The sequence below is a fragment of the Falco peregrinus genome, chromosome 3 (genome assembly GCF_023634155.1).
Source record: "Falco peregrinus isolate bFalPer1 chromosome 3, bFalPer1.pri, whole genome shotgun sequence".
Lineage (NCBI taxonomy): Eukaryota > Metazoa > Chordata > Aves > Falconiformes > Falconidae > Falco > Falco peregrinus.
In genome coordinates, this window is record NC_073723.1 from 51,874,838 (window position 1) to 51,887,446 (window position 12,609).

At 41.7% G+C, this 12,609-nt stretch overlaps 1 protein-coding gene across 4 annotated transcripts in view; it reads right to left on the bottom strand.

The window, feature by feature from the left end:
- Positions 1-12,332, bottom strand: part of SPIDR (scaffold protein involved in DNA repair) — a 209,819-nt gene extending 197,487 nt beyond the window's left edge. For all 4 annotated transcript variants that reach the window (XM_055799070.1, XM_055799069.1, XM_055799071.1 and 1 more), the window contains exons 1-4: positions 12,225-12,332; positions 4,660-4,815; positions 3,555-3,633; positions 1,844-2,029 (exon numbers count right to left, since the gene is read on the bottom strand). In XM_055799070.1, coding sequence (XP_055655045.1) covers positions 1,844-2,029; positions 3,555-3,633; positions 4,660-4,815; positions 12,225-12,239 — 436 coding nt within the window. In that variant the 5' untranslated portion in view covers positions 12,240-12,332. The remainder of the gene's footprint in view (positions 1-1,843; positions 2,030-3,554; positions 3,634-4,659; positions 4,816-12,224) is intronic.
- Between the last annotated feature and the right edge of the window lie 277 nt (positions 12,333-12,609).

Here is a 12,609-nt window from a genome sequence, read left to right on the forward strand (position 1 = left end):
ATTGAAAGAATCATGTATGGGGAGAGGCAGCAGAGAAAGGAGGCACCTCCAGAACGTGCTAGGCATCCACACAGATCTGTGGAACTGTAGCAGTACCTTCCGGACTTGGCAGTGCTACTGTAGTCCAAATCACTAGTTCTCTTCATCAAACTTCTAAACTGAAGTCACCCAGAGAAATAAACACACAGCTCTGGTGTTGCCTGCTTTTTCACACACATGAATGTATTTCTGTCTATCTATGAGAAAGCTTCATAGGAAATTTTAAACACAGACATTGGTAACCAAGTAATGGGTCTCTTGAAGCTGTGTGACAAGCTGCACGTAACTTGTGACAGCAGTATAAATTCCTTAACAACATACAAGACTATCAAGTTTTATCTTGTCACCCTCAAGTACTAACACTCAGCCCTCTGAAGGTGAACTTCACATGGAAGGCCATGTCACTTAAAAATACTTTTTCGGCTATTGTTGCCACACTTACAATTGTGCCTATATATGCACACACAGAGATATACATACACAATACTATAACTAGCGTGTAGGATGTTTACTTGAAAAAGCATGCAAATTACAGCTCTTTTACTCCCTATTGCTTTCAATATATTTTTGGGTTTAGAAGAAAACCAGGAGATAACTAGACTCCCTCAGTAACTTCAAGCAGATACATAATGCATCAGGGTTTCTTCATTTGCACAGAGCAACCAAATTTTGCTGTCTCAGAAGAGTAGAAATAAGTCTGTGGATATTCTCTTTTTTTTTTTTACAAAAAAAAAAAAAAGATAATTACAGATGAAAACCTGCAGAATATACTTGCAGGAGACAAGTGCAATAGAGTATTAGTGGCAGGTTAAAAGATTCCTGGTGAGCATTAGATTGCAATCTAGAAAATGGCCAGTCCTTCCATTCCAAAAAGAAGGAAAGAAAATCACTCGAAATTACGAAAGATTACTATCGGATATGTCAATGACAGCGTTAAATCAATGACAAAAATATGGATGAGATGAGGAAAATTTTGCATTTTTGTTGTAAACCTATGGAGCACGTTTAACCAGGGTGGCAACCAAAACAAGAAGTAAATCAGTCAGTCTATTTCCTCACAGTGGTGTCTGAACACTTTGCTAGACATCAGGGTGTGAAGTTTAGCTGTAATACTTCAGATATAGCCGAACTATTACAAAGCTAACCTGATTTATTTTTCACATTGAAATTACTTCCTAACAATATCCTAACTAATACTTATATAAGAGTACATATGTCAAGATTTTTCTGTCTTCAGCTGCACTTTTTAATCAATTTCTCTCCCCTCTGTCATCCCCTGCTCCATCAATCATCAAGCAAGAACTAAAAACAAAACCCATGGTTGTTCACACCATACAGCTAAAAGGGGAAATGAGGAATACTGTGTACAGAAACAAAAACTCACGCCACAGCGTAATGCTATCTGCCGCTGCAAAGTCTGCCACATTAGTCAGTAGATGCAAATAGCGATATCACCAGTCGAACAGGGTGGGCAGAGAAAGCTGTTCACAACCTCAGTCTGTATCACAGCACAGAGAAGGAAATGGTACAAAGAAACTATAATATATTAAAATGAACTGACACGCCTTTACTCTGTGTTGTACAAACTGCCAAACTATACTCCTTTACGCCAAGGTTTAAAATTTTTGTACATAATTTATACGAAGAATTTATTCTACACTCAGATGAAACTGATGAAAGAAGTGATTTAACCAAAATAGGATTAGATCACGTCATTTTGTCAGAATGATCTCAGAGTATTTTCATTACAGCATTTGAAGCTGAGAGAAGGTTTCTTGACAAATCTGCTTGCATTTGAACTTACCTTCACTACTTCTGTCCTCTAACAATAAATCATGTCTGCTAGGTGACTCATCTATTTTGGAAGCATGACCTTTTTTGCTGTGTGACCTTGGAATCAATGTTTTCTTTTCATCACCTGAAAAATCACTGCCACTAGAGGTCCATATTATGTCCTCAGCTTCCTTAGAGCTTTCAGCGGCAGCAGATCCTATTAAAAAGAATTGTAAAGTGTTAAGATTGTTACAGAAATGTAATTTTGTTGAATTTTAAATTCTTAAAAATTAAACTATACTATTTTTTAACTGGAAAAAACATTACCAATTCTGTCACCAGGCTTCAGAGTTTAATACTGGAGTATTAACTCACACCTATTTCTTATACATGCATGCATTATTTTCATTTTGGTTCTCCACAATAAATGCTAACAATTCTTTTTATACAAGGAGGCTATCGTTCTGTCCTTTGGCCGAGTAAGAACAAGTAATGGCTGTCTGACATACAGCCCTCTACACAGCCCTCCTAATGCTCTCACACATGCTCTTTTAAAATGGTAAGTGGTTTAAATAAAGACTGTCCTTAGAATTCTGGGATTGGGCTTTCTTTGACTTTATACAATGAATAATAAACAAATAAAAGTATTCCATCAGTAGAGATTACTTTCCAGTCTTATCCCAAGAGAAAAAAAAAATTCAACTTTTCAGGAGTAACAAAGAACAGCTGGCGCGTTTTTGAAGGGAGACATTTAAATTCCAAATACCTTTCTCCATAATTTTTCATAACAAAAGGAAGAGGAAAAGGATTAATACTTAACATGGAGCGCACAGAATTAGCAACCATAGGAAGGCAGAACTTCCATTTCCTACCACTATCTAAAGCTTATTAGGTAAATGGGAAGTCAGACAATTACTGGGGGTTTGGAATTAGGCAGGAGGGCCCAGAAGAGAAACATAACCACATCTCCTCCTGCAACACAGAGTTTTAGGGTTGGTTTTTTTCAGAAATCTAGAAAGGTGTGATTTTTGAACCCTAAAAGGTACTCAAAAGGTGCCCAGCAGGTCACCTACTTCACCCCAACAGAAGCAGCACAACTGCTGAAGCAAGTAGAAATACAAAGACTGAAGAAACTACTGCCCCCTCTTTCTTTCCTTTCCTCTGGACTCAAAAAGAGAAAGAACTGGAATGAGTCAGTAAGTCCTCCTCCTGTTTATTATGCCTAGAGTTCTTTTTTTAAAAATCACAAAATTAAACAGACTCAGGTGCATACAGAAGACTGTGAAAGCAGGATGTTGGCAAAATTCTGTTTTTCTATCTATTGCTCTTAGAAAATACATATTTTCTCTCATGCCTGCTTGTCTGTCTCTAGCATTAGAGTAAATAATTTTACCCTCTAACTAGGCATCTAAGAGTTGCTTTACATTCCCTCCTCTTAAATATGTGGAGAATTTAAATATCCTCTTCCTGCTAGAACACACACTATAGACAGCATTGGTGATGCTTCTTTCACCTGTTCAAGACCAATAGCTGAAGCTTTGCAGAATGTTATTTGTGGCACTCTAGGTGAACAGAGGAGCCCAATCACAATAGCATCACAACTGTGTCTCTTATCAAAATTAGCTTCTGATGACAATAACAGAAGAAAGCAATCAGTATTTTGAGCCAGCTTCTACCTTGATAAAGGGCAAAACAAAGTGGCAATCTGCTGACAATGCTAACATGAAATAGTTATAACGTACCCGCTGCGCTTTCAGCAGATGTTAACAGTGGTCCAAGATGCTTCTTAATCCTGGATTTCTTACCAGTAGGTCTCAAGGACTATATTAAAAAAAGACAGATTCAATCACCAAGACATTAAAGGCAGTTTTAACATTTAGTAATACACTCAAAACTACTGTTTTGAGTACACCACAACTTAGTAGCACAATTTCAATTTAGTTTTTCTATCTTCTACTAGACTGCAGTATAACGAATAAGGTAATAAAGCATGAGAATAGTAACATAAAAGCTTAATTTTCATTGTTTTGGGAAACATAAACTTACTGTAACTATGACAGGAATCACATCTAACCTTGCAAAGAACAAGAGCCAGTATTTTCAGCATTAAGAATCAAAAGCAGGGAAGAAGAGCACGCTTGATAAAGCATGTGCCCTATTCAAAGTTACAGAAAGAAGCGCTCAGTGGCTCTGTCTCTAATTTTCTTAAATCACACAAGCCATGCTACACTGTGACTGCTAAGTACCAGAAGAAATAGAGAGCAACTTGGTTGAAGATTTTCAGCACCGAGCACTTCTCACTCAGAGCTGACTGAACATCTCTGTTTATGACCAACAAGACCAACACAAACACAAAAAAATAAGCATAATTAGATATATCATCTAAAAGAGCATCTGCACCAAGATCCACATCTGCATGGGTCATCAAAAAGCAGGATTTTCTACAGTGAATTCATTATTGCAAACATACTCTTTAGATCTAGCAAAAAAATCTTCAGAAGCAAACTTGAGTCTTTTTGTTCCATATTTTTTAGGAAATGCAGTACTCCATCCCAAATGTGAAATTACTTTTGCATCTTTCGGTGCATTATTGAAATTTTCGAACTGATAAACGTTATCTAGAACATAATATGTTAATGTAAGCTTGGAAAATTACACTAACAAGTTGAGACAATGCTCTTATGTAACCTTATTTCCATTTTTGTCTACTTTGACAGTTATAACAATATGTTGTTAATTGGGAAACAACACAAAAAAAGGGCAACATCTTATAACTCAGTCAAGCATGGAAATTGGTTTAACTGTCAGTTTGCATCTCTTTCTTACACCGTTAAGCCAGCATTTTACCTCCAGCACTGAAGTATTCTGAAAACCATCCCCACACCTAAGCCATGCATTGGAAATCGAAGCAGCAGCCACTGATGGCCTGACATTTGATTTTTTCAGCTGTAGCAGTGTCTCATCTGGGAAGCGTGCACATTCTGCATTCCAAAATCGCTTCCGCTACAAAGGAAAACAAATCCATTAAAAACACTGTGTACACATAATTCTTTTCAGGTTAACTGTACTTAATCTAGACTGCCCCTAAGTATTTTCTGAATACTTACAAACCTAAATACCAATTTTTAATGACCTGAGCAAAAAAAGTTTTGAATACTTGCAACCATTTTTTTATGCAACGCTAAATAATAACACCACCACCAATGCCATAGCTAAATTTATTTTTTTGCAAGTACACTACTTTCTGTTTATCTCCATTACATTTGGCTTTATAATCATTTCACAAAAAACAGTAGATGAATGATGCCTTCCCCTTATGTGGGATGCTGGAAGTCATTTGGACTCTTAAGTAAGTCATGAAACAGGATGCTGACTAGCCTTCCAGTGCTAATTTCATGCAGTAGATTTTCACGCCTGAGAATAGCTGAAGATGAGAGAATTGCCTGTTATATCCAAAGTTATCTTGTGGATTCTACACCAGTTTCCACACATAATTTGATATTTAGCACAACAAACATCTTAGCCCGCTATGTTACTGAAACTTATCTTACAATATGTTGACTACATTATCTGCCTGAATACATCTTTCTTCTTCTGATATACTTTCTCTCAAGTAACAAAGTTCCTACCCATATTTAATAACTACTCCAAAGTTATGTTAATCAGCACATATATTTTCAGCCAGGCTGCTCAACCATACATACTTTGAACTGAGAAAAATATGCCCAAAACCCCCACCAAGGTCTTTGGCAACTTTTATCCATTTTGTAACTGATAATGCATATTTGTTTCCTCTAGACCTTTTGAGTGCTCACAAGAATGAAACAAGCACTTTTCAAAAGTGAGCAGTGAACAGCATCTTCACCCCTTCAGTCAGCCTGACCTATTGTCAAATGATGACACTAAAACAAATGTCAGTTTCCTCAGACAGTAATTGACTTTGCTAAAAGCCTCTTCTAAAATTGCTGGGGGTATTGACACTGCAAAGCAGCTACTACAAGAGCTCATTATCACCAAAGTCAAACTGTCCATGTAACAACCCCCACAGAAGTATAAATGAAAAGTAAAATCTTGAATATTATGTGGTATAAGGTGTCCAGAGTGCTTTAATAGGGACATGATATCAAGTAAGGCGGCTACAGCAGTTTAAACAAGAAAGGTTAATATTATGACATGAAGGGAATTTAAACCTCGCCTTCCTCCCAGTGAAGATGCTGGCCCAAGCCTCAATGTCCAGAGTGCTTAGACATGAACCTTTACATTGTGCTATGCTCTTGGTAAGTACTTCTGCACAGCAGAAAGCATGAACAGGGCAAATATTAACCACTGAAACACATCAAGGCCCATTTTTTTTGTTCTGCAGCAACATGTCACAGCAAGACCTCACTTTAGTTGGAGACATTTGTTTCACCTGCATGTCCCTCAGGCTGGATGACTTCTCTCAGGCTCAGAGCTGACTGTACAGCCAATGGTGCACCAAGGCTCAAAATCATGCCATGGCTCTAGTTTAGGGGGTTTTTTTGTCCATTTTCATAGCTTCTGGAAGATTTTGCAAGATCCATTTCACAGACAAAACTTTACAGTATAAAATATGGTTTATCTAAGCTTGCTTCTTAAATAGGACAATCCAGTGCTGGAAAATGCTGATCTGTGCCAACAGTAGCACTACAACTTGCATGCAACTTTACAATACACTGCTTTTGATAGTCAATTAAAAGCAGAAACAATTGGAAAATAAGTGAAAAAGCCACAAAAATGCATGCACAAAGAGTTACATGAAACAGGCTTTGTAATATATTTCTGCTGTTAGAAAGCCTAATGAACATAGCACTAGAGAACTACTCTCTCAAGTTTCTCATCCACATTATTCTTAAAATCATTAAATCCCCGGACACACAGAATCCCTCTATTTCTGTATGCTGTCCAATACCAACAGAGTGAAGAAGGAGCACAGCATAAGGCACAGGGGACAAACAAAACACACGTGACAGCTGAGGTACAGCCAGTGGCGCACAACTGACAAGATACAGGAAGGGGATACCATATAAAAGTCGGCAGGATAAAAGCTATATGTTAACTGCCTCTCCCTAAGTAAGAAGGGTTACGATGGATATAAGAAGGGTATACTTACAGTTGACAAGATTAAAAAACCCCAGACTAATATGAGTAGAATAAATAGCTGGTTTTATGCTTAGAGGATGTAGATAGTTACGCTTACATTTAGATCATTAGGAGTGCAACGTGAAGTGGCACTGGGAGTGACTTTCAAATAGCTGGAATACTCCTTCAGAGGCACTAGACAGTGACAGGCAAAAAGCAAATTTTAATAGTTAATGACTTAATGAAGAAGAATGTTACTTAATCCTGCACTTTGCTAGCTTGGATACAGGCAGGGCTGCTCAGGTCTTCAGAGCAGCACTACAGGGATGTCTTTGTGCAGGTGGTCTCATGGCAAATCAGAAGTAACTGGAGTCCCCTCTCCCCGAGCACCTGGCACTTGCCAGACTGCGCAGACACTGTGACAAGGAACCAAACAGCCAGAAAACTTTTTTGGGAAGAAGCACTAGTTACCTACAGCTGGCACAGCAGCAGAAGAAAGGATACAAGGACCAGTGGGACCACTCCTGCAGCTGCTTGACACCATGTCAGTTTAATTACAACCTGAATAACCATCAGTACTGCTGGCAGCTCTGGATAATTACCTCTTTATCTCACCACACTTTCTTCTCCCCAGATACAGGAAAATCTGAGTTTCTGCTACCACCACACAGAAATTTATAGCCACTATAGTTACTGAGAAAAACTGAACACAGTTCCTGAAGTTCCAGAACAACAAAGTAAGGAAATACACCCTTTACATGAGATGTTCTTCAGCTACTGCAAATTTCTGACAGACACCATCTGGAGGGAAGAGAAAGAGGACTTAGGATTGTCGATATTGACAGTAGTGACTTACAGCTCCATGCCTTTAATGCAGATACCTTTCCACCATTTCCCACATCCTACTCCACCTTAAAAAAAAAAATGAAAAAACAAACCCTAAAGACAGCTACCCACATCCCAAACTCCTTGACAATTTCAATCTCTCCATGTAAATAACTGAAGTGAACTTGGGAAAGCGGACCTACAGCTTCAACCCACAGTTACTGAAGGGGAAGTTTGTCAAAGCAGCACTGCATGCATGCACATGTATGGGTGCACATATATACACACCCACCCTAAGCATATTTTTAAAATAAAAATATGCCATGCAAAAGTATATCATTTCAACATGTGTAAAATAATGTTTATGTGCAGATACAAATGTAAAGCACACAAATGTATTTTTATTAAAAATATGAACAGTGTGCAATAGCAGTTACAGATATACATAGATAGGAGGTTACAAGACATGCAATTCAGGAGAAAAATTCTCAAGGACACCACCAACACCAGAGGGTTCCCTCTGGCTGAAGGTTACAATGCAAAGAACGGAAGCAAACCACGGTGACCATACTTTCCACATACAGCTAGTGTCACCGTGCTTCAAATTACTAATGCAGTACAGCAGCAGGGAGGCCAGCTGCGAGGCCCAGGAGTGGGTACGTGTGATCTGGAGGCAGCTCTGCGGGGCCTCTGTTCAGCTCTTCACCTTTGGGTGTGGCGGGATGGTGCCTCTGCTGGGGAGACCACCCTCACCCTTCCCCTGCAGAGCTGCAGCGTCTGCTGCTCCCTGACACCCTGGCCCAGAGGTCTGGTGTCCAAGGACCTCTCTGCAGGAATGCATGAGCTGGCATGCAGAAATGTAAAGTTTTAAAGGCTCTTTGCTTCCACTCCAGCCTGCTTCAAGGCAACAGAGAAACTAATATTTTAAGTAACTTGCTTCTCAGGAATAAATATTTATAATTAAGCTAATCTGAAGGCCGTGCTGTTCCCAAAGAAATGCAGCAACAGTGAGTTCTCTTAATCTTGAGTCACAAGGTTAACCCTCATCTTCTTCCTCTGGCATAAAAACAGGGCACACAAAAAAGATCTTGTGTAACTTATTAATGTTATGCATGAAGTGTCTAGAAACAAGGTATTGGTATTAAAAAAATATGTATCACTGAATTGGGCTCAAAAGAGCTAGAGCACACACACCTGGTGTACTGCAAAAATCAGGATTTATTACAAAACAAAGAGTCAGGCAAATAATCTTGTGAATTGTGTAAAGCATCTGAAGACAAAATATGACCTCTGAAGTTCTGAGTTAAAAAAGGGGAGGCTAGGATGGCTACCTCATGTTGAAATTGTCTGTGGACCTCTGTTCACAGAAGCACTGCATTTTGTCACTGGAGCAGCCCCTTCTAAAGAAGTGAAATAAAATTAAGTCACTCCTGATGGTGTCAGTGGAATTAGGATCAAGCCCTTCACGTAAAAAGCATGGCAAGCAATCCTTCTCCCATTACTTCTTTAGTTATTTCCGATAAGAATAAAGGTAAGTCAGCCTACATGGGTACAGGTATGAGGAAAAGGGAGAGACTCTCTGAAAATTCAAGAAATATACATAGTGATTATGCAACAGAATACAAGAAATATGGGGCCAGGGATTTGGATCTGATTTTTAAATAGATGTTCCTATCTAGAACACCTCCATTCAACTGATCTATATCACTAACTATGCCAAATACTTGTTACCCAGAAATACCCTATATTAAATCACTGGGACTATATCACAGCCCTTTACACCCCAGACAATCCCACTTTCTTGGGGCTGCTCCAAAAACCACAGAATGAACCCGCAGGAAAACATGAACCAATATATTATCTACTTCATATACAAGTGGCATTTCTTTGACAGTTCATCTTCTCTAACACTAAAAGCAACATTAGCTGAAGGACAAATATAATAATAAAATGTTCTACTACATGAACTCCTCCTGCTACTGACATGCAAATCCATGTTAGTCATGTCACTTAAGCACCTCAGAAGTATTCAGATACAATTATTCATTATTCCCAAACAGAGCAGAACAAACAATAGTGCTGAAAATCACAGCTCTAGTTTCCAGAGACTTTTCATATTTTTAAAAACAAAGGGAACCATTGCATAAAAGTACACAGAAATACCAAACACTGACCAATAACCATCCGCACCTTTCACCTTCGTCCTCAAGAGACTTCACATAAAAGTACTCAAACTAGAAGAAGTGTTGGGCTTCAAAAGCACAATTTTAAGATAGCACAAAACTCAGTTTGAAAACATGCATCTCATTTTCGGCAAAACTCAGCTGAACACACTATTGAGCTCCTGAAAGTATAATTACTGTTTTTCCTGCCTAGATAGAAAGTGCAGTTTTAATTTAATATTAAAACATCCTTGCATTTGAAACCCTCAAGTGAGGATTCAAATAAAGGTTACAGAATTAAAACTGCAGTCATATTTTTTTCAAGCCAAGGTTATTTTTTTTATTCCTATGAAAACCAGTATGTATATTTTCCAAAGGCAATTTGCAAGAATACATATGAACCTGAGAAAGGACCTCGTTAAGTTGTAATCATTCATGAAAAAGTCTAAACTGTATGACCATAGTCACAATGACCTGCCATCCCTCCCTCCAAGCTGTCAGCATGCACGTGGGAAAGAGGAAAAAAAAAATCTCAAAATACTTTTCTTATTGATATTGGTATAGGAGACTGATATTTTTAGAACACTGTTTTAAAACATTTCTTTGTGTTCACGATGTTTACTAATCAATGAAAGGCTATTCTCATTGACTGATATATATATGTATTTAACATTACCATTTGAATGTCAGGATTTTTTTAACCTATACAAGCTTATTTAAGCAAGAATATAAATTACTATAAGCCTACACTGAGGAAAAAAATAAACACCCTCAAGGAATAAGAATACTATTGAAATGCATTTTGTGTCAATAACTGGTGGCAAGCAGTTAAGACTGAAATCTTCACTCCATCAAAATGGTTAAACCAGAAAAAATTTTGCAAGATTAAGTTATCAAAAATGTTTAGGATACTGTAACAGTATCATGCTATTTTGTTATGTATTGTGTTGGTTTGTTTTTCTGAATGGTTTAATTAATAGTCAGCAAGTGGAGAAGACTGCTGTCTTTTCACTTGACCAGTGATATAGTAATGAGGAACATTATCTTCGTCCGCAAAAGAAAGTACTATTATCAAAAGCTGCCATCACATTGCAACAAGAGTTGGTTAAACCTCGGCAGTCGAAGCGTGCAGTTCTTTTACTGGTCAAAAACTTTAAGTTTTAGAAGAAAATATGTATCACATCAGTGCTACAAGGTAAATTAAATGTAGGATGTTGTTTTAAACTTGATATCTTCTTCCGTGAAAACCGATTTCAAGTGTGATTATTTTAAAATCGGTGTATTCACACCATTTTACTTGTACGTTAAATAGAAAACGAAAGGTTTTAGAATCCCGATCCATGTGAACTGGATTTGTATTTACGCCGCAAATGACACTTGCAGTCTGCCCTTCAGCAGCATCTCAGTATTAGCACAAGCACTTAGTCACAGGCAGCACCCGAATCGCCGTCCTGCAGATACCGCCAGCTGCCAAGCGAACCGCCAGTGTGAGGAGACCCACAGCAAGCGCCGGGCGCTTCTCCTCCCTCCACTCCCACTCGTGCACCAGGCAGCGAAGCTACTCGAGAGAATATTAAGCCAGGCAACGTTGACAAGTCTCTTTTCCTCTCATAGTTTTACTTTCCCTGCACTTTGTCCCCGACGGTCATCTAAAAACCAGGCTGTATTGCACATTTTCCCCTCAGTACAGCTGTGCTTCCACTCCGTGGCGATGGTCAGCGTTGCGCAACCCAGCACACCGCGCGGGCGGCGGACCCGCTCTCCCGCCCCCCGCCCCAGCGCGGCGGGCCGCCAGCACACGCGTCGTGCCTCGGAACAAGCCGGAGCGAACCCTCCTCCTGCGGGGTCCGCGGCGCAGCCAGAGCCCAGCGTGGCCTCCGCCGAGCCGCCCCCCCGGCAGCCGCGTCCTCGCAGGCTGACCTCGGCGGGCCCTGCCCCCGCCTGCCCGGCCAGGGCGCAGGGAACAGGACCCGCCGCCCAGACCCCCTTCCCGCGGAGCCACCCGACTGGCTGGCTGCCTTCCTTACGCCGCCGGCCCGGGCGGGCCAGGACGTGCAACGCGAGCTGCGGGATCGGGTATGAGGACGGGGGGGGGGGGGGACGGGGACGGGACGGGACTGCTCCGCCGCTGCCCGCCCCTCACACCGGGGCCGCAAGGCGCAGCGGGCGGCCGGGGCGCACAGCGAGGCTGCAGCACAGAGCGCCGCTGCCGGCAGGGCCCCGAGGGGAGGCCAGGGCGGCCGCCACCCGCCGCGCCCGGCCCGCCGGAGCCCCCAGCCCGCCCGCGCCGCGCGGCCCCCCCCCCTCCCGCGCGCGCGCAGGTACCTTCCTACAGGGCATCGCCCCCTGGCCAGGCGGCCACGTCCCCTGTCACGTGGCGGGGGAGCCCCGGGGGCGGGGCAAGAGGGAACCCCCAGCCCACTCCCCTCCCCGAGCTGGCGGCTACACCCCCGCCCTTTACAGCTTTGGCGCCGCCAGCTCCCCGGCTCCTGATTGGGCTGGCGTGGCGCACCGCGGGTGACGTCACGGGGGAGGCGGGGCTCTGGCGGTGCGGAGGGGTGTGGCGGACGCGGCGCGGCGGGCGAGGGCGCCGCTGCTCTTTTTTCAGGCCTCCCCCCGCCCGCTTTCTCCATCCCGCCCTCCCTGCGGCGCTGGGGTCGCGGGCCGCGCTGAGGGCAGGCTGTCGTGCTCCCGCCCAGCAGCGGCAGGC